The 27,281-nt window shown below is 43.0% G+C and overlaps 1 protein-coding gene across 2 annotated transcripts; it reads right to left on the minus strand.

The window, feature by feature from the left end:
* Nucleotides 1–1,605: 1,605 nt before the first annotated feature.
* Nucleotides 1,606–25,512, minus strand: Ttc1 (tetratricopeptide repeat domain 1). 2 transcript variants are annotated; one of them, XM_059270371.1, is made up of 8 exons: nt 25,407–25,512; nt 23,759–24,124; nt 15,153–15,213; nt 13,086–13,198; nt 11,095–11,131; nt 10,165–10,313; nt 8,098–8,152; nt 1,606–1,748 (listed from the first exon to the last, which is right to left on the minus strand). In XM_059270371.1, exons 2-8 carry the CDS (start codon nt 24,089–24,091, stop codon nt 1,615–1,617), a joined length of 882 nt encoding a protein of 293 aa, XP_059126354.1. In that variant the 5' UTR covers nt 24,092–24,124; nt 25,407–25,512; the 3' UTR covers nt 1,606–1,614. The 2 variants fall into 2 exon arrangements, with proteins under 2 accessions (XP_059126354.1, XP_059126353.1); XM_059270370.1 differs by having other exon boundaries at nt 25,368–25,504.
* Nucleotides 25,513–27,281: the final 1,769 nt, after the last annotated feature.

A 27,281-nucleotide genomic window follows, 5' to 3' on the forward strand; every position in this document is an offset into this window, starting at 1 on the left:
CAGAGAAACCCTGTCTCAAATTAAACAAAACAAAAACAAACACAAACAAACCAACCAACCAAATAGCCATCATGAGGTACAGGCAGGTAGAATTCCTGGAGAGATGACGCAGAAGTTAAAGAGTGCTTGTTGCTCTCAAAGAGGACCCAGGTGCCTTACAACCATCCATGACTCCGGTTTCTGGGGATCTTCTGTCCTCTTCTGTCCTTTGGGCCCTGCATGCACATGGTGTATGTAAACTCACACAAACACACACACTGGACTTGGTCCTGGGTCTCTTCCTGAAAGCCTAGGAACTTAAGTGAGGGGAAGGTGTGCAGGGTCGACTTGATTTGCCCAGCCTGTCTTCCAGATGGAGACTTTATCAGCCTGGAACTTGTGGTGACAACTGTACCTTAGCCTCCCAAGTGCTGAGTTTACAAGTATTAACTCCTACACTCAGCTTTGCTGTCTACCTGCTAAATCTGGCATCCAGTTTCTCCAAAAGGGTATGTGTGAAAAAAAAAAAAATCATACAAGTTGTACAGAAACCCTGGCCAAAAGGTATTTGGTGTCAGGTGCTTTTGGCCAACCTAGGCTATAGTGCAAGTTCCAAGGCAGTTGTCCTACACAGCTCACAGAATGACATGGCAGCTCATCTCCACAATAAAGTGCACATGTCACTGTGACACCCAACTGAGAACTAAAAGCTCATTAGCATCAACAAATGCCCAGGGAAAACAAAACAAAAAACGAAACCAACAACAAAACCTCTCCTTGAAACTTCTGCTTTCATGCAGTCTGAACAGGTTCTGTTTGGATACACACATACCATTCTCAGTGAAGCTATTTAAGCTGAGTTGAGCACTGATGCTTGGTCAGAACCACTAATTTCACAACCTTACAAAGCTGAAGGTTACCCCAGATGGCTTTGAGGCAGGATTTCTGAATTCTGGCACACTAGGTCATTTATTCAAGATAGAGTCAAACAGCAAAAACCTTCATTAGACTTGTGGGTTCAGAATCACTGACCTTGACTGAAACCAGAATTGGTTCCGAATGTCATAGAATCTGCTTCAGCTGCTGTTATGGGAACAAAATTAACACCGTAGCCCCCGACTGTCACCGAAAGCTTTTATTAACACAGAGGAACTCAGGAATGCTGAAACCCCTGCAGTGCAGCCTCTGAAAGAGGATGAGCAGGGAGGGGCAGCAGGAGGGACCGTGTCCAGCATGTATGGTCATCATCCAACTGACAAGCTTGCATGGTTAGGGAGAGGCTTTTGCTGGCCAGCACATCTGTGTGACTCTGAGAGGTCAGCCTTGACAAGCAGGCTTCTCCCAGACTGGGAAAAAAAACCAAAAAAACAACAACAAAAAAAACCAAAAACCACCAGCCAAATCCAGGGAGAGCAGCTGCACAGACACCACCTTAAAATGGAAATTAATGAGGCTCATTACATCAGGAGGCACATTCCACCCTGATCCTAAAACAAGAGCAAGAAGGTGGCTCGGGCCCTACTACACAGCCTTTCTTAGATAGGATGCTTTTAAACATTGAACACCTGCAGGGGCTTGCCCCTTGTGAACAGTTCCTGGCCTCCCAGTCGGCCTTTATGACTACTGTTATTTCTGTTATCTATTATTATTGGGATTTTGAACAAAATTGATGGAGTAGGAGCCAGTAGAAGAATCCTGCTTGATCTGGAAATTTTCCGTAGAGAGCCCAAAAGGTCGCAGAACCAAGTTGCCAAGATCTTTTAGTTTACCTGCAATATAAAAACAACTCGGATGAATGCTGGAACAAACAAGCAGGAAGCTATCAGTTGACTTCGCCTTTGTCACTAGTTATAGCTATGCTTGCTTTCAGTAACCTGACACTTTGTGGGAGCCTTTTCTCAGAGATGCTATCACTCCACTGCCTGAGTGACACTGGAGCTCCAGGTCCTTCAGGCTCCTGTCAAGCTGGCTAGAATTACCAAAGGACAGGGACTTCCATCCTGAGTGCTGGGTGAAGGTGCTGGCCAAGCCTGGCCTTCCAGGCTGTGAGGACAGCAGCCCCCAAACTCACCTACCTGCTCTCAGGAAAAATGGCAATAGCCATCTGCTGAATTCAATTAAACATGGCACATTTCTACTGAGCCTTCCGCATTTCCAAGCACACTCTTACTTAGCCTCCTACTCAGCCGTCATAAGGCTCCTGGTATTTCTTGGGGGGTTGGGAGGAATAAGATCTGTTGATTTGTATAGCCCCATCAACCTCAATAGTTCAGTGTCTACTGCCCCAGCTTTACACTTTACTCATTTATCACTTAGGTAATAAAGATGTACCATAAATAAGGATTCTCATGCTGCTCTAAGACAGAAGAGGTCCATGGAGCTTGTGTGTTAAGATGGAACTTCCAGGAGATCTTGGGGATTTATAGAGTAGTGGACAGAATTTTTAAAACCAAGAGTGTTTGGAAACTCCTGACTGGGATGGAAGAACATAAAGCTTCAATGCCTTCTAAGTGGTAGTAATAATTTCCAGGTCTGTTTCCAATGGAGATAAGAGTGAGGGCAGATGGGGAGAGACAGCTTAGTCCTCAGAGCTACATGCTTCTCTACCCAGAGGCCCCAACCAGAGTGAAGACCACGTGAGGAACTCGTGAAGTCTCTTCACAGTGGGAACTTCTGGACTTCATCTGCAGAGCCCGTCCACAGAGACTTAACACGTTTGAAGAAGAGTTAGTTAATTCATTCTTGGAGACAGCTCCCAGAACCTAGGATGATCACTGTCTTGCAGGTGTCTCAAACTGACATCTGGAGCACACATGCTCACTGCTGCTATCTTTGAGCATCGCTGACACAAACCTTGGGTACCTACACCCCAAGCAGCCAGAAGGTGAGGAACGCAGCCATAGGGACAGATGTTTGGGTGGGGACACCACAGCATACAAAAATCAAGCCAGGTCTCCTCAGGGAAACCTGAACCACCAACAGTCCCCTAGAACTCCAGTAGCCCATTCTGAGGCTGTTAAAGCGGCAAGGAGAAAAAAAGCCACCTTAACACAACAAAATGTCACTAGTGGGACAGGTGTGACGGTACATGCCTGTAATTCCAGCACTAAGAAGGCTGACGCAAAAGAACTGACATGAGTTCAAGCAAGCCTGGGCTATAAAGTGAGCCAATGGCATGCCATCATGCTCTACAGTGCAGTGTTCTTAGCACCAATGATTTGTTTTCAGGCTGGTCTGGACTGAAGGAAATGTGTTCTTTGAGTGCACAAGGACTATCCCAAGCTAAGAGTGAAATATTCAATCTTCTCTGGGTACTCATTTTGCCCAGCTGGCTGAAGGACCTGCCTGCATGAGGGCCTTTAAACCCCATGCTTCTCCAAATGCAGAGGAAACGAAAATCTATCAGCATGCTAAAACCAATGCCAGCCCACCTATGGGCTGCTTAGGCATGTAAGGATGGAGCAGGTGGAGGCTACTCAGGCTCCTGGTGGCTTTGCTGACCTGCAGTGGAAGACCCTCTTGATCTGACAGGTAGAGACACAGAACAGAACAGGGCCTTCTGATGGATTAATTCACTTAACATGTGCAATGTACATGTATGCAGCTCTGTCTGTAGAACAGATGAAGTGAAAATGTGCACATGTGGTCTACCCAGTGACTTAGGAATTTGGTGGAAGGTAAGACATACGCAGAGATGGTGAGCCATGCATCCAATGAGTGGGGAAGAAGATGGGAAGCTACACTCTGTATTCAGGTTCTGAGCCAGGCCTTGTGGCCAGTGGCTGTTAGACCACTGGAGTCCACTGACAGCTTGAAAACAGTTCCAAAGTTTGACACTTTTGGTGGCAAAGTGACCCAAAGAGGAAAGCTTAAGGGTGCTCTGGAAGCTAATTTATTCATGGAACAAACAGCTCTATGATATTTGGTGAAGAGTCTGAAGCTAGAACCCAGCAGGGTGACTCCAAGGAACACAACATACATGGTGGACTCCAGTTTTTAGTGTCTGAAAAAGTCACCTTTTGCTGTCCGTGATGGTGGCAGAGAAGCAGCCACTTCCATGAAGACTGTTTAATACACCCAATCACACATACTTTCCTGTTGCTATTTAGACCACTGTCAATATTCAGAGGCTAAAAGCAGCCTCCTCATCCCCAAGGCCATCTGCCATACTTGTCCCTGGCTGCTAATGCTATTCTCTCTTACCTTGGCAGCAATAAGATTTCCTTATTCCCTCCTGTAGCAAACTTGGCACCTCCAACCTGAACACGCCAACATGTCCCTTGTAAGTTAGAAACTATTGTACTAGGATCTTATGGCAGTGAAGCGTTCAAACCTGCTTGTACTGACAAGGCTGTTTAGTACTAGAGATCCAGCTGACTAGTCTTAGTTTCTCTGACTCAAAGCAACATTCTATCACAACACCCCAAGTGAGTCATTCTGTAAACATCCCTTTGAAGAGCCTGACTGTGTGAGACAGTTTACCCCAGCATAAACAGCAATGCTTTTCTTTGCTGTGGCCACAGCACAAAGAGGGAAGAGATGAAACCTAGTGACTAACCAGCTGCTGTTCAGGAGATGCCTCTCAGCTGAGCCAAATTTCTGGCACTTCTGTGGTATGGCCACACCCTACTCTGGCCCGCAGGCTTCACCTGAGCTGCCTCTAGCACATCCCCCTCCCGACTGTGCAGTCCTATTCCCAAGCAGGGACCACTAAACATGAGCTGTCAGAACTCGGACTGCTGGGCTCCACTCCAATTCCACTTCAGTATGTCTGGAGGGGACTGAGCATTTTGGCCACTCTCCAGGACGATGGTCTGTGTATTACATTTTGAGAAACAGTCCCCAAAGGCAACTTCCTTTTGCAGTTATTGAAATCTTGAGACACTGATGAAAAACTAAGTGTAACCTCCCATCTCTAGTACCAAGGGGATACAGCAGATTGAACAGTTCCCCTGGTGTGAAAACCAGCCAAGGAGCCCATTACCACAGGTAATGAATGACTCTGAGATTCTGGAAGAATGACGAGCGCAGAGTTTTCACAACTCTACTTGTCTGAAAGGTTTCCCGGCTGGAACAGCAAATGATAACAAATGTCTATTTGTATCAGATAGTTCTGAGACTTACATTAGCATCATTGTCTGGCCACTAAGTATAAATCTCTTTCTTACCCTCCCAGTAAGGTGCCAAGCCTGGCTCACATCATGCAATCCTGCACTCAAAGCAACCTGGAAGCAAGCACTCCTATGAGGTATGACAGCCTTGCTCACCAAGCAGCTACCTAAAGCTGGGCAGTAATGCTAGGCATTTATCCTTGCTCTCCTACAGTTGAGCTTCAGGCATCCTGAAACGTCTGACCAGTTTCACTTTTATTTATTTATTTTAGATTATGTGTGCACAAGTGCCTGAATAGACTCAGATTCAAGACTATTGTATGTTATGAACTGCAGTAGTTTACTGGACATATGAAAGCTCGCTCGCTTTCTTGCTTTCTGTCCTTCCTTCCTTCCATCCTTCCTTCCTTCCTTCTTTCTTTCTTTCAAGATTTATTTATTTATGATGTATACAACTGGACATAGGAAAGCTCTCTTTCTTTCCTTCCTCTCTTCTTTCTTTTTTTAATGATTTATTTATTTATGATGTGTACAATGTTCTGTCTGCATGTGTTCCTGCATGCCAGAAGAGGGCACCAGATCTCATTACAGACAGTTGTGAGCCACCATGTGGTTGCTGGATATTAAACCCATCTTCTAGAAGAACAGCCAGTGCTCTTAACCACTGAGCCATCTCTCCAACCCCACTTTCTGTTTTCTAAGACAATGGTTAATTATTGGAAAAGACAATTTTCCTACCATCACTCCTCTGCAGGTTTAGTGTATCTTTGGATTTTGTTGTATTAGAACGTTTGGTTTTAGAAACTGTATTGTTGACTTGATTTTCATTTTAAAAAAATTATGTGATTTTTGGTTTGATATTAGGGTAGAATTTCCCAAATGTCCCTAAATATACTTCTGCCACTTTGCAGCATGTATTTATGTCAAGTGGCATTCTCAGAATTGATAATTATAAAACCAAAATATTAAGCAGCTCTGAAAACAACAAATAAACTCTATGTCCTACAGCATCAGATATTCTACCTAGATTTAATCATGCAAAAATAATTTCTCATTACCATGTAAATCTGCTCCTGTATTTAAGAGGTGAGAATGGGGGGTGGCTGGGGGGGAAGGCTGAGAGGGTGGGAAAAGAGAGGAGGAGGAAATCTGTGGTTGGTATGTAAAATGAATAGAAAATTTCTTAATAATAAAAGTTTAAAAAAAAGAAAAAAACATGGTAAATTATGTTAAAGACTAATCATTTTTGAATATTAATTTTATGTGTGTGTGTGTCTGAGTGTATGTATATGCACCATGTGCATGGAGAAGTCTGAGGTCAGAAGAAGCGTGGATCCTCTGAAGTTGGAATTACAGATGGTTTTGAGCTGACATGTGGGTTCTGAGAGCCAGGCCTGGCTCTTTGCAAGAGCAATAAATGCTCTTCACTGCTGAGCCATCTCTCTTGCCCCTTAAAGAGTTATTTTAAATGAAGTTCATGATTTGTTATCAATGAATGTTTGATATATACATACCTGTATGCACAGGATCATGTAAAAATTTCGTGGGCAAAAGGAGGTTAAGAGTGGAAAAAGTCAGCAGAGCAGTGGTGGCATACGCCTTTAATCTCAATGCTTGGGAGGCAGAGGCAGGTGGATCTCTGTGAGTTAAAGGCTACTGGTCTACAAAGTGAATTTCAGGACAGCCAGGGCTGTTACATAGAGAAACCCTGTCTCAAAAAACCAAAAAGAGTGGAAAAAGTCCATTATTTCACCTACCTGAGTGATCTACTGGAAAGTCTGTTTGAATTCTCTAGGTATTGATGATAAGCCATATAGGGCTAAACTAATGTATTTTATATTTTCTTTTAGGCCTATTCCCTTGCAATGCACATCAAAGATTCAGAACGTTATTCATAAGGAAGATGTGGCAGCTCTTGAGCAGGATGCACGAGAAAGGTTAAACAGACATTGCAAGGTTGGTCTAGAAACCCCCAGGTCTTTAGTAAAGAGGCTCTGATTCCAGCTGGGAAATGTTTCTGTCAAATATGAGAAGTAACTAAACAACGGGATAAATGAGTCCACTGCCCCACTTTTGTGTGTGCATGTGCACAGGTGTGCAAGCAGAGACCAGAGGTCAACCCTGAGTATCCCCTACCCCTGTCTACTTTTTCAGACACGGTCTCTCATTGAGCCTGAAGCTCTCTAATTCAGAAAGAGCAGCTGGCCGTTGAGGTCAAGGGACCCCCTGTCTCTGTCTCCCCTGTGTTAGGATTACATATGGGTAGTGGGGCTCTGAACTCAGGGTCTCTGAGCACTCCTCAGCCTCTCCCTTAGTATTTATTTCACATACTTCTCATGTCTTCTCAAGCACTAAAGGGATATTTAGTGTATTTTCAAACAAAAACCCCTTTATTCTGACACTACTAGCTGTAATGACTACACATTAAATGAACTTAAAACCTTAAGGGGAGATTATGCAATGGAGAATTCAACTGTTTTATGAAATTATAACATAAAAGACAAGGAAGAAATTTGGAAGAAGTTTTGTTCCTGAAAAAGCTGATCCCTTCTCAAAAGCCGTATTGCACTTCCTGAAATAAAAAACAGCTGAGCAGGGCCTCATTCTTAGTATTGCTGTAAAAAAGTGCGTATGTGCACACACACACACACACACACACACACACACACACACACACACACACGGCTCAATGATATACATGCACATATGAGCACACACCTCAGAGAACACCCGTGTTCTCTAAGCCAATAAAAACACTGATGAAACCGGGCGGTGGTGGCACACGCCTTTAATCTCAGCACTCAGGAGGCAGAGCCAGGCAGATCTTTGTGAGTTCGAGGCCATCCTGGTCTCCAAAGCGAGTTCCAGGAAAGACGCAAAGCTACACAGAGAAACCCTGTCTCGAAAAAAACAAAACCAAAAAAAAAAAAAAAAACAACCCACTGATGAACCTACCCAAGTTCTCCTAGCTGTTACGATCAAGAAAAAGGATAGGAAGCAAACTTACCTAACATCTCTTCTTTTAATCTTTCATTCCGTTCTTCAATTTGCTTAGGTAATCTCTGAGGAAAAAAAGGAGGAAAAAAATAAGTGTTCGGTAAAAAATTCTTATTTAAATCTGAGAAGTGTTTAAAAATATGATGTAAAAACAAGAGTAAGTTAAAGAAAAAAAAAGCACTGCTGTTGCAAATGACTACAAGAGAGGAAGTCTGGTCTGGTTTACCACTGTATTCTCAGTTCATTTTTTTTTTTTTAAGATTTATTTATTTATTATGTATACAGTGTTCTGTTTGCATGTATCCCTGCAGGCCAGAAGAGGGCATCAGATCTCATTACAGATGGTTGTGAGCCACCATGTGGGTGCTGGGAACTGAACTCAGGACCTCTGGAAGAATAGCCAGTGTTCTTAACCTCTGAGCCATCTCTCCAGCCCCTCAGTTCATTCTGTAAGAGTTTTCCTTTGAGATAAGGTGTTGCTCAAGGCTGGACTTGAATTTATGGCATTCTTCCTGCCTCAGACTCCCAACTTCTAAGACCACAGGCGTGTGTGTGCCAGAACACTGGGAATGTTTTATTAGGGTAGGTTAGTTAGAAAAACTAATGGATTGTATTTTAAAGTACTTTGACCATATTCACTTTTAATTACCCTTTCCCCATTTTCTGATGTGTTGGTAAATAAGAGCAGTAGCTTAATAATAGAATGAATGAGTCCATTTTCATAAGCCTCACTCCCACTCATCTCCCATATTCTCAGTTCTCTTAAAAAATAATAAAGATTTATTTTCATGTGTATGTGTCTATGCCAGGAGGCCAGAAGAGTGTGTGAGATCCTCTAGCTGGAGTTATAAGTGGTTAGGAGCCACCTGCTGTGGGTTCCGGGAACTGAACTGGGTCCTCTGAAAGAACAAGAAGTACCATAACCACCTAGTGATCTCTTTAGCTCTCAGTCCTTTTAAAATTGTGTGTGTGTGTGTGTGTGTGTGTGTGTGTGTGTGTGTGTGTGTGTATCAGAAAACAACTTTCTAGAGTCACATGTGGGTTCTAGGGATCCTTCTCTAGAGTTTATCTCAGGGCACCAGGCTTGGCAGCAAGCACCTTTAACTGCTGAGTGGTCTCATCACATTCTCAGTCCTAACAGTGTCTAGAGCAAAGGAAGACCCCAATAAAAGTTGGTGATAAGCCAGCTGGTGCACACACCTGTAACCCCAATCCTTGTGAGACATAAGCAGAGAGATCACTGAGAGTTGGAGGCCACTCTGGTTTATGTAAAGAATTACCAGCTAACCAGAGCTACATATTACAACTTTGTTTCAAATACCCCAAAATAAGGGGTGGCAAGATGATGAGTTTGAGGTCAACTTGTGCTAGAGCAAGACACTATCTCAAACACAAAAGGGTAGTTTATTATCACCCAATAACTCCACTTCTAGGGGCTCTGATGCTTTCTTTTGACCTCCACAGGCACTGAGCACCAAGTGGTACACATACTCACATGCAGGCAAAACACTCATACATACTAAATAAAATTTAAGAAGATGCACTCACTAAACTGTGTAACTATAGGGAACAAAATATCCCTGATGTAACAAAAAAGCTTACACAGGCCACTTATTCTGTTATTTAATTTGTTGAGATAAGGTCTTTCTATACAGTCCAGGTAGCCCCAAATCTATGTTTCTTTTGCTCCTGTGCTGGGATTCCAGGAGTGTGCTGTAATGCTGGCTCATGTCACTTTCAGAGTGGACATCAAATGGTACATGGTCCCAGTGAGTAAGTAGCCATCACAAAGATCCATCTCCCATATATTTTGGTAATTATAAAAATAGAATTTAGTTGTAATCCAAAAGACTAAAAAGTCACTGAGTACAAAGCAAAAGAAACAGAAAAATAAATTGGGGGAGGACGGAGAGACACAGGGTTTCTATTACACAGCTCTGGCTGACCTGTAACTGCTATATAGTCCAGGCTGGCTTTGAACTTGCAGAGACCCACATGCCTCTGCCTCCTGAGTGTTTGGATTAAAGGCATGCACCACCATACCCAGCCCAAGAAAATACTTTAAAATTTGTTTTACCATACAAGCTTCTCTTGCTTGATGTACCGATGGATCTTTTTCTACTATCAATTTATAATCTTCCAGTGCTTCATCTAGTTTGTCTGTTTTCTCATACAGCTCCGCTCTCCTCAGTATTGCACGGATGTAGCTGGGGTTTAACTGAATCGCTAAAAGAAAAGAAACTGTTATCACAAGAAAGGGTCCTGAGTACCTTTGGAGAGCCCTCACTCATTGCTGCTGGTGGTGCGAATTAATACAGCCACTATGGAACTCAGTTTGGAGATTCCTCCAAAAATTAAAACTAGAACTACCACATAACCCAGCTACTCCACTCCTAGGAATATACCCAGAGAGCCCCATATCCTACCATAGAGACAGGCACATCAGTATCTATGCTTCTCTATTTATGAAAGCATAGACAGAGAACTAAGTTAGAAGCCCATCAATGGACAAATGAGTATTAAAAATGTGGTACATATACAAAGTGGACTATTATTCAGCTGTAAAGAATAATTTTAGGAAAATGAATGGAATTAGAAAAAAAACAAACTGCATGCTCTCCCTATACGAAGATTCTAGCCTATGATGCATACATGTAGATATCTAAACAGCTGTGAGTTATGAGTTCAGCAACTAAGATCCTCATGATCCTCATGAGTCACAAAGGCAGGTAATTTGAAGGCTACAGGAGGTAAATTCCGTTCCACACTTGAGCTCTGCTGCCAAGGTAGCTTCAAATGTTTCCTCATATTTACTACTATAACAGGCTGAAAATCCACTTGAAAGCATGCTTACTCTAAGAGGATGCCTACACGGTGCCTCTGAAAATGTCATTCCATAAAACTGCTTCTTTAAAAGCCCCAGTGTGAGGGGACACTTGCCTGAGTACACATGCAAACCTGTCTGTCTAGCTGAGGCAATGCTCTTTTTAGTCAACATAAGTTTTACCTTTGCTGCAGTCATTGATGGCCATTTCTTTCTTGTCCTGTAAGGAAAGATGACATTAACATATTATATTGCTCAAGTTTCATCTCAAGGGCTCACGTGCCCATTACTATGATCTGATCATCGGGGTTGAGTATAAAGATAAAGAATGTGGGCTTGGAAAGACAGTTCAGTGGTGAAGATAAGAGCACTTGCTGTTCTTGCAGAGGACCCGAGTTTGGTTACCACTACATGGCAGCTCTGCCTGTAATTAGAGTTCCAGGAGACGAGACACCCTCTTCTAACCTCTGAGAGCATCAGGCATGCATATGGCATACATGCAAGTACTCCACACACAAAGTAAAAGCAGATATTAAAAAAGAATGCTGTTCAAGGAAATCACATGAAAATACATGTTATTTCCAACATAAAATTCAAAGTTCATGTGAGCTTGTCTCTGCAAGCCTCTTGGTAACAAATGTAAACAAGTGCTTTCTTTGCTCATCTAAGATGTCAGCAAGACAACTTACAGTAGAATGTCAACAGAAAACTTTGTAGTATTCAATAAACAAGGCTGACTGACAGAATAATGAACCAGTCCTCTTCAGTAGCTAGCTGCTACACTATTACATCTAAAATGGAACCATCAGGTCCATCTACAGGGGCACCATGTCTGTTGCAAACTTTAACTTACCTACTGATAACAAAAATATCAAGTCAAACAATGCACCTGATTTAGCTTCTGAATCTAGAAACACACAGCTATGTCAAGGGAACTGGATTCTGGTCCCAGCTCTGATGTGGCCATGTTACTTTCCTTCTGTAGGGCTCAGTTTCTCATGTAAATTACTAGCAGGCTGAACTGAATGCTGCATCACATGCCTTCAACTTTAAATGTTTTTTGTCCAAATTAGTAGTACAGTATCATGGAAAGAGGTTGCTTTACATAACTGTTCTACAACTGTAATGACCATATTAGCAAATATTGAATATTTTACAGAACATTCTAGAGCAGCATCTAAACTGTGTTCTAGGATGGCTGAGTGACTGGTTGTTAAGTGTGAAGTATTCTTTTAGAGTCATGGGAGTTCTGGAACTAGACAGTCATGATGGCTGTACAATGTTATAAAAAATCTTTCATTGTATACTGAAATCAGTAAATGTATAAACATGTACAAATGGCCTGGGTTGCAGTCCCAGCTTCATATAAAACCAGGTGTGTTTGAGTACATCTTTTATGCTAGGCTGAGGAAGGAGAATCTTGAGTTTGAAGCTACTCTGGGCTACAAAGGAAGACTGTCTGGTTGGTTTTGTCCCTGCCCCTGCCCCCATCAACAAAGCTATTTTATTTTTAAAATGGTCAGATATTTTGGTAAGGGATATCAGTATATTGAAATTGTAGAACTTAAGCTGCAATTTAACACTGACAAGCTTAAAACACCTGTGAATGAAGAGAAAGCCTTTAGATGGGAAGAATTACTACTTAAGTGGAAAAAGCTAGTTCAGCATATCTTCTTTTGCAGACTTGGAGTTCCTGAATAACTGCTGTCATCCTGCTTAAGGTTGTCATTTCAGTTGCTTCTGACACGCTGAGCTTTTGGGCTGTCACACTATTCTGGGCTCCATGTTTGCATTCCTGCAGCTATTCTGGGATGTGCACTACTTGGCCCCCGCTTCACTAACCTGCCCTAGTTAGTGGGAACTTGTCGGCCTGTCTTCATCAAAGTATTCACCCTGCTACTTTAATAAGGAATGTTAACATGAGCCTTAGCCAAGTTTTTCTAAGTATTTTTCTATACACTTTTCACCAGGGAAATGCATGGTAGAAAAAGAATAGCAACTTGAAGGCCCTGCACTAGTTTTGGAAAGAAACGACCCTAGGGACACTGGAAGATCATGTATGACCCTAGGGACACTGAAAGATCATGTATGACCCTATGGAGCACTGGAAGGTCATGTATGAACCTACAAGCACTGGGGATCATGCACTGAGGAAAAGGGCCAACAGCTCATACCTGTTTCATCCTTGCAGCAGCTCTATTTGAAAACAGAACAGACCGATCTTTCTGGAAACAGGATGGGCACCTCTGAAGGGCCTGACTGTAAGAACTCTCAGCTTCTATGTAATCTGAGGATAAATAATACCATAAGATGGAACAGTCATTATGATTTTACTTTGTCAGATCTCAGTGCAGTTTCCTACTCACAAAACCAGAGTTTCTAATAAAAGACAGCCCTAGGTTATTAGGTTTTAAACATCATTTCCCCCTTTCTTCTCTCTGTAAAGAAATAGTGCCTGCTCTTTCCAATGGCACCAGGCATGTGTTCGTGCTGAACATGCTGTCAGTCAAGAGCCCTCAATGCTCAGAGCAGCCACACGCCCTAGTTGCTCAGCTTTCATTTGGTTCAGCAATCTAGAAAAGAATTTCCCAAGGGGCTTAAGGAACTGGATAGGTGAAAGACTAAAATTCAAGGTCCATGATTCAAGGTGCAGAAGACAGTTCTAAGGTGTGGGACACGGCTCAGTGATGGAATGTTTGACCAGTGTACGTACAGCCTTGGCCCAGTCCCTAGCACTGGGGGTAGGAGGGAGGAAACTAAAAAAGTAAACCAGGGCCAGGCATGGTGGCGTGTGCCTTTAATCCCAGCACAAGGGAGGTAGAAGCAGGTGGATGTGTGAGTTCAAGGCCAGCCTGGTCTACATAGTGAGTTTCAGGACAACCAGGGCTACAATCTAAAAAAAAAAATCAAAATAAACAAAAAGTAAACCAGCTTGGTGTGGTGGCACATACTTTTATTTGCATTGGTATTTTGCCTGCAAGTCTGTATGAGGGTGTCAGATCTTGGTGTAATAGTTAACTGCCATGTGGGTGCTGGGAATTGAACCTGGGTCCTGTAGAAGAACAGTCAGTGCTCTTAACCACTGGGCAATCTCTCCAGCCCCTGGCACATACTTTTAATATCAGGAGAGACAGGCCAGCCTGGTTTGCATAATTAATTCTAGCCCAGCCAAGGTTAGATAGCAAAACCTTTTCTTAAGGGAAAAAAAAAAAAAAGGAAATCATAAGAAAAGAAGAACAAAAACACCTAACCTAAAAACCATGAGAGGAAAACTTGAGAGCCCTCCATTTCTTAGGCATGTGCACTTTGAAAATGTGACAGACTGCATAACACAGTATGTTACTGGAATGAACTCCTAAAGTATTCTGAAACAAACACAGAAGATGGAAAGAAAGAAAGAGCACTGCTTGGGTTTTAATGTAGCTCAATCCTCCAATGTTTCATGCATTTCTGCAAAAATAAGGTCCACTGGCAGGTCCTTAGGTGAGTGGTGGTGCTGCCCCAAGAGGGGAAACAGGAGTAGTGGACCGCGGTGAGTTTGCAGGACAGTAAGTTGCTACAAAGCCTGAGCCTCACCCCAGCCCTCTCCCCCACTTCCTGTGTGCTTTGAGATGTTAGCTCTTCCTCTTGCACACATTCCTGCCAGCCGGCATGGGACCCTCACCAAAGCAGCCACCGTGGTTTCTGACTTTTAGCCTCCAAAACTGTGAGCTAAATAATCCGGTTTCCTTTATGAAGTTAGCCTGTCTCAGATATTTGGTTACAAGAATTAAAATCTAACCAACAACCAGAGAACAAGGCACATGAAAGAAAGGAAGGAAAAAGGTGGGTGTGGTGGCAATGTTTACAAGCTCAGTTCTTGGGAGGGCCAGGGAGGAGTATCACAGCCTGGCCTGGCCTGGAGAGTGTGGTCTTGTCTCAAGAGAAAAACCAAAACCAACCAACCAAACAAAAGACCAGAAAGGAAAACTACACAAACAAACGAATACAACAACGACAAAAATGTCATAAATTCCCTCTTGCTGGAAGGTAGCAAATGGGGACTGCTCCTTTTACAGCAATCCATTAAGGTTAGGGTTTTCCAAAGCAGGAGCTACAGTGCTTTCCCCGATTTCCGGATTAAAAGCTAAATCACAGAAAAGAAAGGTCATGCAGTGCAAGAGCCTTGGCTACTGTTCCGGTGTCTGGACTGAGACAGGACAGGGGTCGACGAGCAGACCCCAGCACAGCGCAGACCTCACCTCCTCTCTTAAACTGTTCATTCCCCTCCTCCTTCAGTTTGGCACTCTCTTCTCTTCTTTTCTGAAAGAGATCAAATAGTTACACAGTTTCTCACAATATTATAAATGAAGTGTGGCTCATTTGGGAATCCCAGCATTCAGGAGGCTGAGGCAGGAGGATGATGAGAAACTGAGGCTAGCCTGGTTCATAATTGAGACCCTGTGTCAAAAGTCAAAACTTAAACTTGAGTGTCCCTCCTCTCGGCCTTTAATAACTTCAGCAATTTATCCAGATGGCTTCACTTCACATTTATCAACCACAAAGGCAGAACAAATGCTGGCCTGCAGCAGAGCAAAGATGGGACACACTGCATCTGCTTCCTTCAGGGGACAACCTGACACTCTGGTTGCAACAAGGCCAACTGGAAGAACCACCTGGAGGCCTGCTTCCCACCTCTGGACAGTGTTCTGTCCAACCCCACTTCCAAAAGCAAGCAAGCAAACAAACAAAAACCACACACAGAAAGCCCTCTCCCCCATCTATTTAATCCTGAAACATGATTAAATAAAAACTTCAAAGGGAAAGAATAATGGAAGCAAGCTATTTCACGTACAAAAGAACCTTAAAACCTAAATAACTGGTACTCTCAAGATTAGGAGCCATTCCTGGTGGTGGTGGCGGCGGCGGCGGCGGCGGCGCCGGCGCACACCTTTAACACCAGCACCTTGGAGGCAGAGGCAGGCAGATCCCCAAGTTGGAGACCTGTCTGGTCTACAGAGCAAGTTCCAGGACAGCCAGGGCTAAAGAGGGAAACCCTGTCTTGATGAAAAGATTAGAAAATAAGACAAAAATCTTACTTCTTTGGAGAAGACCTGTTAATGTATTACTGAGGTCATGTGTTGTTAGATGCTGGATGAAACAGAACACTTGAATCTCTTAAGGATGCTAAAAGGTAGGTGTAAACTGACACCACTCTTTATGGCAGCTGCTGTGCGCCAGACCCAAATATCAGTATGTGTACACCAGTAATTCATTTCGGGATCCAGCATGCCAGTAGCAGAGCATGTGCCTAGCACACTTGAGGCTCCGGATCTAACTGCCAGCACCAAAAGTAAAAAAGCAAACACACCCCTTTCCCATAGGAAACCACATGTTCCCAGAGTATGCAGCTAAATGGGTGGAGTGATGATAAAAGAAAAAAACTGCAACACTAAGATCGTATTTTCCCAATACACACGAGAGATGATTAGATTGTAACGTTCTCTAGTGCACTGGCCACAGGTTTAGAACACCAGAAAAACACAATCCTAAGCAAAATATATTAGGGAGTAGATTTATAGAACGATCCCAGGAACTCAAATATTAGCTTCAAGTACAGGCCAAAGAGACAGAGCGCAAAGCGACTCTCCTGATGACCAGGGCAGAAAATGCTTAGTCTAGCCAAGACAGGCTGTCAGAGCAGAAAACAGAAAGTTCTAGTTACCTCCTGTCTTTGTCTCACTTGATCTAGATTCAAGGTCTTGATCGGAAGTATCCAATAAGCCATACACAGGTTCCCTGCCTCGCTTGTTAGGAAGGGCAATATAGACACAGGCTGTAGCCACTCAACTTGATGGCAACCTAAGAGAAGCCTGCAAACAGGAATGCAGGTTGGATGCTGAAGCCACGAAAACCCCCGAAGAAATGTAGATAAGTCATTTTAATGCAGAAATCTGTCAGCTTCTGTCCAGCTTTTAGGGTCTTTCAGTTTCCTCGTTTTAACTCTAATCTCAACCTCCTTTCACGCCCGTTCTCCAGAGGCAACTCCTAAGGGTGGTTCTACAGGTTCAGATTAAGCAGCCAACCAGATGAGACTCTTGAACAGAGGGAGAAAGACACAGGAGACCACTCATTCCTTGGTAAATTTAACATTCAATTTCAATGGGCAAAGATGAGAGCCTTAACATGTCTACAAAGGAATAGACAATCGGGGTCAGCCTGAAAAGTTTTTACCAGTTCTTTCTAACTAGGAGAACAAAAAGTTAAACTGCCAAAGAGCTCTGGAATATACTTATGAGGTCATTATAAGGTCAATTACTCTATTCTGGCTGATAAATTGTAACCCAATGACCTACTTTGCAGCACAGTGGAAAGAGTCACCGTTACCTGCTCCACTGATGGTGTAAACTGAGGGAGCATTAATGCAATTATCAATACCATGTTGACTGTCTCTATGGAAACAACTAAAAACAGCACTTGGAGGAAAAAGCCAAACTATCTCCCAGTTGTGCCAAGAGACGGACTTGATCCCAAAAACAAAGACAGGGGTTTATTCTGTGGCTTGAGCACACTTTCTTCAAAGGACAGTCCATGAACCCTGTGATGTTCCTGAAACTCAAGGACAGATGTCATCGACAGGTTGGCACCGGGAATCTCTCATGCTCATACAGTAGCACTCAGGTACAATCTTCCCAGGTCTTGTTTTATGAATAGAAGTTTCCCATGTGTACAGGAGCCCTCTCACACACCTCCACAATTCCCTTTAATATGTTCTAGAGAAGCCTCACAGGTAACATCTGCTCGTGAATTCTATTTTTGCAGAAATTGGAACCAAGAAATCTTACCAAGCTTTTACTTAGTGTGAGCACAGAGAATTTAGGGGAAACAGTGACATTGCTCTGTATTATAAAGCCATCAGAGAAACTGGCAAGGAAAATCCCAAAACTTCATGAGTGATCAAATTTTCTTTCTTTCTTTTTGACTTTTCAAGACAGGGTTTCTCTGTGTAACAGTCCTGGAACTCACTCTGTAGACCAGGCTGGCCTCGAACTCACAGAGATCCGCCTGCCTCTGCCTCCTGGGGGCTGGGATTAAAGGTGTGTGCACCACCACCGCCCGGTGGTGATCAAACTTTCAACAGTTAAGTTCTGCCCCTGCTCAGAACAGAATTGCCCTCTAACTCCCAGCAATCCTCATGCCCTAGCATCACAGTGTGCTAGGATTACAGGCTGAACATCACACCTGGCTCCAAGCTGCACCCTTCCCTAGAGCACTAAAAACTCAGCACATCTTACTAATACAGCACGTCTCTGCTCACTGTCTTCTGTCACACACATCAGCTCATTTGTGCTCCCAAGATGAGAGGTGAGCATGGAGCTCTTTTTACAGATAAGAAAAGTCAAGATTCAGAAATCTCTTGTTTTTGCTGGGGCTGGTTGTACAAACCTGTAATTTCAGCTTCTTAGAAGGTGGCTAAAAGAGGAATATGAAGTCAAAGTCTCAATGGACTAGTGGCACATTCTAATCCCAGCACTGGGGAGGCAGAGGCAGGCAGATCTCTCGAGTTCGAGGCCAGCGTGGAGTACATAGCAAGTTCCAGGACAACCAGGCCTACACACAGAGACCCTGCCTCAAAATAAATAAATAAATAAATAAATAAATAAATAAATAAATAAATAAATAAATAAAAATAAGATAATTCAATTCTCCAAGGCATGCCTGGAGACCCACCTCCTAGGTGATTCTGGATTCTGTCAAATTTACACTTAATATTGACTATTACACATTTGGGTATGTTCAGTGGTTAGAGAATATACTCTAAGACCTTAAGTTCAATGTTATTTTCTATATTTTAAGCATGTGCAGCAAAGAATTATCGATTTTTAGCTACCAATGCTGTGTCTAGCTCCATTTGTTTCACCTGAGCATAACCTATTGACTCTACCATTGTACCACATATATATATATATATCTACCCTTGATGGCCTGTGTAGTTCCATGGGGGCTGATTTTTTTTGTTTTGTTTTGTTTTTGTTTTTATTTTAAGACAGGGTCTCATTCTGTAGCCCAGGCTAACCTAGCACTCATACCAATCTTCTTCATCCCTTAATCTCTGAGTATTGAAATTACAGATGTGAACTACCATAATGACTGTTTTTGGTGGTGGTGGTGGTGGTGTGTGTTTGTGTGTGTTGAGACAGTCTCATGCAGCTGAGTCTGACATTAGCCAACTCCTTGTCCTGCTTCCATCTTTCCAATGCTGAGATTACAGGTAGTCTTTTAAGCAGTTTCAGATCTTTGGCTTTCCTCTTTTGAATAGCTGCTTACAAGTCTGCTAGCTCTAATGTCTGAAAATACTGAGAGAGGCAGATTTTGGGTGTGTGAGCATGTGGTGTGTGTCTATGTGTGCACTCCTGTGTCTGTTGAGAATCAAACCTGGGCCCTAGACAGAGTTATACCTCCACCTGAGAGATGGTTTTTATTGACTGCTTTTTATCTGGTTGTGGATCAAGTTTCTATCTTCTCGAATGTGCACACACAATTTGTTTATATTTTGATAGTGTGTGCCATCACTGCCTGACGAATTGAATTATCTTTATCATATTAGCTAATGTGGGAATACTCATCTTAATGTGGGGGGGGGGGGTACCGTTCCCCAGGCAGAGGATCACTGACTGAAGAAAAAGGGAACAGGAGCTAAGCACAGACACCCACCTTCTACTTGACTGTAAATAAAAACATAAATGTAATAAAATTTAACATTTTTCTTTGCATTTTTATGTCTATGAGTGCTTTGCTTGCATATATGTCTGTGTACCACACATGGGCCTTGTGCCTTTGGAGGTCAGAAGAGGGTGTCAGATTTCCTGGAACTGGCATTAGGAATGGTTGCACGGATTGCACATAAAAAGAATATCCAGAGCTTTACTCAGCAAGTTAGTTTCCAGATCATTCTATCAGAGGTGCTCTGCCTCCCGCTGCAGCTTTATTAAGTAACTGCTGCACAATACACAGCATAAACATTCATTCAAGGACAGGACCCAATCAATATGGAATGCCATTTCAGCTTTTCTACCTCTGTTCCTGAGCCTAGAGAGATGGATTAGTAGTTAAGAGAGCTTACTGCTCTTTCAGAGGACCCTGGTTCAATTCCCAGCACCCACATGGCAGCTCACAACCACCTGTAACTCCAGTTCCTGGGATCCAACATCCTCCTCTAGCTTCCTAGACACCAGGGTACACAAGTGGTCCACAGACATACATGCAGGCAAAACACTTATAAACACTAAAAAAACAAAACAAACCTAAAACAAAAAAACCTGGGTGCAGTGGTGTACATCTGAAATCCCAGTGCCAAGGAGAAGACAGGAAGATCCTGACAGATCCATGGGGCTTGATGGCTAGTCAGCTCAGGGAATCAGGGAGCTCCAAGTTTGATAAGATTCTGTCTTTAAAGATAAGGCAAGTAAGGAGGACCAGATCTTGCTGTCATCTACACATGCATACCACATACATAAAATATTTGAGTATCTGTATTCCATTGAAATGATACAGCAATTTAAATTCCCAATATTAGTACAAATTTCTGTCATCTTCTTACCATCAATATTTTAATCTTTTCTGCGATTATAATCTTTTATTCCATTGATTTATTTATTTACTATGGGAGCATATGTGTGTCATGGGTCTGTGAAGGTCAGAGGACAAGGTGGGGGAGTTGGTTCTCTCCTTCCATCAGGTAGGATCCACTCAAGTCATCGGCAGTAAGTGCATTTATGGCTGAAACTTCTCAACTGGCCTAAAGTTTTTGTTTTAAGAAAAGGTGCTGCTCAGGCTGTCCTCAAGCTCATAACTCAGCGCAACTCTCCTGCCTCAGCCTCTCTTGTGTTGTGATTACAGGCATGGACCAGCACAAATGACTATAGACATGTTTTCATTTGCGTTTTAAAATAATTAGATTAAGGCTGAAATTTTCACTTTTTGGCTTATCACAGTTTTTTTCCCCCAGTTACAAGATCTCCTTAAATCAGGTATGATGCTCTCCTGTTCCCAATAATCTACAAAAATCAACCATACATGCACTGAAAACATTTCTTCCAGCAAAATAGCTGTTAATGAGAATTTCACAAAAATTCTTATAACACTAACACGAAAGAAACAGAAGCTAATAGAGTTGGGGTGTGACTCAGTGGGAGAACACTGGTTTAGTGTGTGTAAGGTCCTGGGTTTACAGGCACACACCACTGTGACTGTCTACTAACTGCTTTCTTTTTTGTTTTGTATTTTAAGACAAGGTTTCTCTGTGTAGCTGTCCTGGAACTCCCTTTGTAGACCAGGCTGGCTTCAAACTCAAGACATCTGCCTGCCTCTATCTTCCGAGTGCTGGGACTAAAGGACTGGCTTGGCTACTAACTGTTTGATACAGATGTTAGCTTAATGTTTCTTTAAGAAAAGAAAAAAGAAAGAAGAAGAAAAAAAGCCTGCACTACTGATATAAATTGAATCCTAAACTTACTTTCTGGAAATTTGTTTCTATAATGTTAGATGTACTTGATTTAATTTGCTGAGTCATTTTTGTTTAGGTAGTTCATGAACTTGGTTGTTTTTGCTCCTTAGTTCTCTCCTGCTAAAACACACTAGCAGGAGATGTAACACCTTAAGCTGGACCTGGTGAGCGACCAGAAGTACAGGTCATCTTAAGCTACAGTGTCTGTTTGAAGCCAGCCATGGCTACCTACCGCATCTCAAAATCCTCTCTACCCTACCCCTCAAAGATAACTTTCATGTTAAAACCATTTTATTTCATAGTGAAGTGTCTGTGAGATACATCTAGCAATACATGCATGCAGGAGGTTGAGGCAGAGGGGTGATGAATTCAAGTCCTGGGCTAGATTCCAAGGTCTTGTCTCAAGAGCAAGCAAACTAGAGTACAGTAGCTTACGTCTGTAATCTCAGTGCTTGGGAAGCTGAGGCCCAGGGATCAGCAAGACTGCCATAATTTTAAGCCAGCCAGGGCTACATCTTAAGATCCCATCTCAAAACAAGCAGACCACCTCAAAGAAGGGGGAGAAACGAGTAAGAGATAAACTAAGGGCGCTTCTTGAAGATCACAGATGATGTGGCAGTAAGGGAATTAGTCAGACCCCTTTGTTGCTCCTCCAGCTGTGGCTGTGAGAACCCAGAAGCTCTGAGGTGGGGGAGGGGGCAAGAGGATTAGAGTCCTGCCACCCATGCCCATGATGACCTGATATCCTATCTAGTACTTTTGCTAAGTTCACAGCACATGGTAGTATCAGGGCATGCTCATCTTGTAGTAAGGCCATACTAGTCAGACACCCCTCACTTCTAAAAGTACATAAAAGTAAGGAATTTCCTTGTTCTGTCTGTTGTTGCTGGATCTCTTCTCACCTTTGCTAAATGATACTTCATGTGAAATCCATTTTAGTGATTCTTTATGGAACTTGATTCTGCCACATGAGTTATCTCAACCTATTCCTTTGGTGTTCTATCCCAAACACCTCACCAAGTAGCTCTTGGGCAGCATAAACTACAATCTTCATTCAAGCTCTTTGCAGATAACTCAGACACCACGGTAACTTGTCGACTACCTGGCTTGTCAAATAAGAAAGGAGGGCACCAAGAGGGCAGGCAGTTCTGTCTCCAAAAGAAAACCTTGCCCAGATGGCCCAAGGGCAAGGAAGCTGAGAATGATGTTTTATTATTAAATGCTACATCATACTTTGGATTTGGGTCAAGGAGACCTGAGTTGGAGGAATCTGTTTTGTCATTTATTAGGTATGTGGTCTTGGTCTTACCACCTGCCCACACACACATGAACTTAAAACAACATTCTGGCTTAGTGGCTGGCACGAGGTAAGTTTCCTTCACAATGTGTTCCTCGACACTTATTGTGCTCTGCAGCCACAATGCCAACAAGGTATTCAGGACTCACAAGTCTATTTTGTTAGTAAGTGATTAGCGAGAACAACTCATAACACAGTTCTAAATAAGCTTACAAAAAGTTCATTACAGAAATTTCAGCAACTTACTTTAGGAGTAATCATTTAAAAGACAAAGTAGAAGGTAGCAATGAAGATGCAGTTTAGTAGTAGAGCACCTGCCTGACACTGATAAGGACTTGGATTTGATCTCTAATGCCACAAAAAATATCCCTAAACCTATACATATATGTGTAGATACATGTTATAAGCGTGTTACAGACCCCTAAGGTAGAAGACAGAGTTCTAAATACAGAGGGAAAACCCAGCGACTTCTTTGTTAAGCTCAATGCTTTCCTGTGCTACTGCCTCATCTTAGATCTGTCATTGTGAAAGCAGTTAGGACACAATGAGAATCCTTACAGATCAGGTGGGCTATTACACACTTTCATTCTCAACCATTTTTTTTTTTTTTTTAAGTCAAGGTCTCCATATGTTTCCCAGGTTAGTCTCAAATCTCTGGAACACTGAGATTGCAATCGTGTGCTACCATGCCAATATTGTATCTATTTATATTTAAGGTGGTTTGAACCAGGCTTTGGTTGTGCATGCCTGTCATCACAGCACTAGGAAAGTGAAGGCAGGAAGATTGAGAGTTCAAGTTCAGCCTGGGCTATGTGGTCACACTCTCTCTTAGAAAACAAACAATAAAAATGAATTAAAATTTTAAAAGAGTTTTAAGCTAGGTAGGCATGGTGGCTCAGGCCTATAACCACAGCATTTAAAGAGTAGAGTCAGGAGGATTGCTACAAGTTCATTCTATATATTGAGTTTCAGTCCAGCCAAGATGACACTGAGAGACCATACTCCCCCAAAGCAACAACAAAAAAATGTGGCTTAAGAGGCAGATTATTATGCATTGCATTTACCTGTTTCTCTTCTTCCGGCATGTCTTTTTCCAGTTCAATTAGGTATTCCTCATCTAGTTCAGAAGAACTAGAATCACCAGTGGCTTTGTCCCCCGACACATGTGCCCCTGGCTGCTCCTCCTCGAATGAGGCACTACAGTCATGAAAACATTCCTCTTCTCCATGGTCCTCCTGGGGATGGGCTCCATCATCCTTTAGTAGCTTGCTCTGGGAATGCTGATCCTTGAGATCAGAAACCTGGGGGCTGGCTGACTCTGCTTCCTGAGGATCTGTAACTTTCAAACCATTGAACAGATCTTCAGGAACGTTACAGTCTCCTGACTTCTCGCCCATGCTGAGTTCAGGGAGGGAGGTAAGGCTAAATGTCTGGGAAAAGAAAAAAAAATGTGTTATGTAATGATGGTTATATATGTATCTATGCAGTCTTTAATTCTGTCTCACATCTATCTAAACAAACCTCTGCATCCAATCCCCAAACACAACTTAACTTTCTCTGACTGGGAGTCACTATTTTTAAAAACAGTATATCACCAAGTGTGGTGGCCCATACCTACAGTCATCACTTGGGAGATGGAGCCAGGAAGTTCAGAGGTTCAAGGTCATTCTTGGCTACACAGCAGATTAAAGGCTAGCCTAGGCTACGTGAGACCTCTGTATTAGCCCTTCCCCCACCCAAAAATAGATTATAATAAACTTATACTCAATGCCAATTATCATTTTAACTGATAGCTTTTCCTAGTCAAATGCAGTATCAGTCTTATAATGAGACGATATCCCCACTTCCCACCGGTGCTGGAGACGGAATCTCAGACCTTGTGGTGCTGTAATCCATCGTTTTAACCACTGAGCCACACCCTCAACCCATACCCTAAATTAAAAGGCTGATTTTAATGTGACTCTTCCACATCCTGCTGTTTGCTGGGTAGCAAAAATTAGGCGGCAGCCAAATACAGTGGCAGGAAAAAAAATGTTCTAATCCTTGTTCAGAATAAATGACCAAGTCGTCAGTTGGAAGCAATAAAGTCCATCTGGGCTATCATCACCACCGGAAGCCGAAGAAGTTTCTTGTGGAGCCCAAGATGAATTCTGTACCCAAACCCTGCCCATCAACTTCATCGAAAACGCAAGCGGTATAGCCTAGGTAGCTAATTCTGGAATGGGAGCCTTTGCGCAGGAGTTCTCACAGGGATGCTCGAGGGGGTCAGAACCAGGCATCGGAAGGGCTGGTTCTCAACCCTCGCTGCGGAAACTCTGCTGATATTATTGGTCTGCAGTCGGGCCAGGGCCCTGTATTTATTCTTTTTGTTTGTTTGTTTGTTTTTAAGTGACCTGACTGATTTTAACCTGCAGCCTATTAACCAACGCTGCCCTAGAAGCTGAGTCAGAGCCTCCGCGGTGCCACACCTCTGGTCGCCGCAAAACCACGCCAACGACCCAGCGGCGCGTTAAAGTCCGACTTCGTCCTAGCCCGTTCCAAGAAAAGTTAAATCGGAGGGTCAGGAATGAGCAGGCTTGGCCGCGACGCGGATGTCGCTCCCCTCCCGGATCTGAGTCAAGGAAAGCGCCTCCCCGCGCGATCCTGCGCCTGTCCCCCGGCCACACTCCTCACCCCACGCCGCGAAACCCACGACGTTCTTCACAGACTCACAGCTCTGCTCTCTCCACCACTCGGGCCTCCGAGACCTTCTACTTCCCATCAGTCAGGTGCACTTCCGGCCGCGCTGACCAATGGCGTCGTCGTTGGCAAAGCACTCTGGGAAATGTAGTGGCCAACCCGAAGAGTGAGCGGAAGTAGCTCTGTGACGTCACTGTACAACTCAGTACTAGGAGCCACAGCGGCCAATCCTGAGTTATAGCAAAACCTAATCAGCACAACTTTTTTAAAAAGTGAGTGCTTGTTGTTTTAAAAAGTCACTCTGGCGTTCCTTGTGCTAAGAATGTGTAGAGGAATCCGAAAACAAACTTTATCCCCAAATAAACATTTCTCTGCAGTGGTTTCCTAAGTGCCTTTTAAGAGGTCTGCTAGGAGAGCAACAGTTTTATAACAATATTACGTACGTTTTTCACTCATTTTCTCATGGTTGTACAGTGTTTTCCAGAGGCTGTCTTATGATATACTGCTACAGAAGGAATGCAAAAACATAGGTGATTTAGGCTGCTAGGTAAGCCCCTCTATCTGCGAGATAAGACTTTCAGACCTCCAACTGTTCTGTATTAAGCCAGGGATTTGTAAAAATTGAAACAATGCCACTTTTCTTGAGACAGGATAGCAGAGATGGAGAAAATTAAAAAGACGTGGGGAGAGAAAGTCTGGTTGAAGTCTCTCCTAGGCTGAGTCAAGAATTTCCACAAGGGGCTAGAAATATGGCTCAGCGGTTGAAAGCCGTGGCTGCACTTCGGGAGGATCAGGGTTCACAACTGTTGGTAACTTCAGTTCCAGATTTAATACCCTCTTCTGGTCTCCATGGGTACCATGCACACACATGTTGCACAGACATACATGTGGACACTCATACACACAAAATAAGTAATAATAAAGAATTTCCTCAGAGCCATACAAAATTTCATAGACAGAAACACTATTCCTTTTGTTTTTTAAAAAATGTAGATGCAAGTTTTAAAAATGAAACATGCTTAAGGTTTAATTATACCCAATGGTTCATGAACCATATCTCTGGCTCTAACCTGTAATTCTGACAAATGAGATTGTGAGGGGCTGGTGAGGTGATTCAATGGGATAAGGCATTTGGCAATAAGTTTGGTGGCCAGAGTTTGATCCCTAGGACCCCCATGGTAGAAGGAGAGAACCGACTCCTGCAAGCTGTCCTCTGACCAGTATGCCAAGCATTCAAACACCTGTACTCACCTCTCACTGTCTTTCTTCCTTTTTCTAGCTCCCTCAAATACTGAATAAAATAAATAAAAGTATGCCATTCCAGTGGTGTGTTTTCCAGAGTTGTTTATGTAATCTGGTTCACTTGGTATGATGTACTAATGCTACTAGCTTAGCTTAAAATTTTCTGAGTAAAGCTGGGCAGTGGTGGCACACGCCTTTAATCCCAGCACTCGGGAGGCAGAGGCAGGCAGATCTCTGTGAGTTCGAGGCCAGCCTGGGCTACAGAGTGAGGGCCAGGCCAGGCTCCAAAGCTACACAGAGAAACCCTATCTCAAAAGAAACAAAACAAGCCAGGTGGCGGTGGTGCACGCCTTTAATCCCAGCACTCAAGAGACAGAGCCAGGTGGATTTCTGTGAGTTCAAGGCCAGCCTGGGCTACAGAGTGAGTTACTGAGTTACAGAGAAACCCTGTCTCGAAAAACCAAAACCAAAACAAACAAAACAAAACAAAAAATTTCTGAGTAAATATTTCCTATATGATAAAAAAAATTAAAAAGTATACCACATAACTTTTATTTAGTCTTTCAAATTCTTTAAACAATGTAACTTTAAAATCCATCAAAACAGCTAGATGAGGTGGCTCATGGTATAATCCCAGTGCTTGGGAGGTGGAGGCAGGAAGATCAC

The sequence above is a fragment of the Peromyscus eremicus genome, chromosome 8a (genome assembly GCF_949786415.1).
Source record: "Peromyscus eremicus chromosome 8a, PerEre_H2_v1, whole genome shotgun sequence".
Classification (NCBI taxonomy): domain Eukaryota; kingdom Metazoa; phylum Chordata; class Mammalia; order Rodentia; family Cricetidae; genus Peromyscus; species Peromyscus eremicus.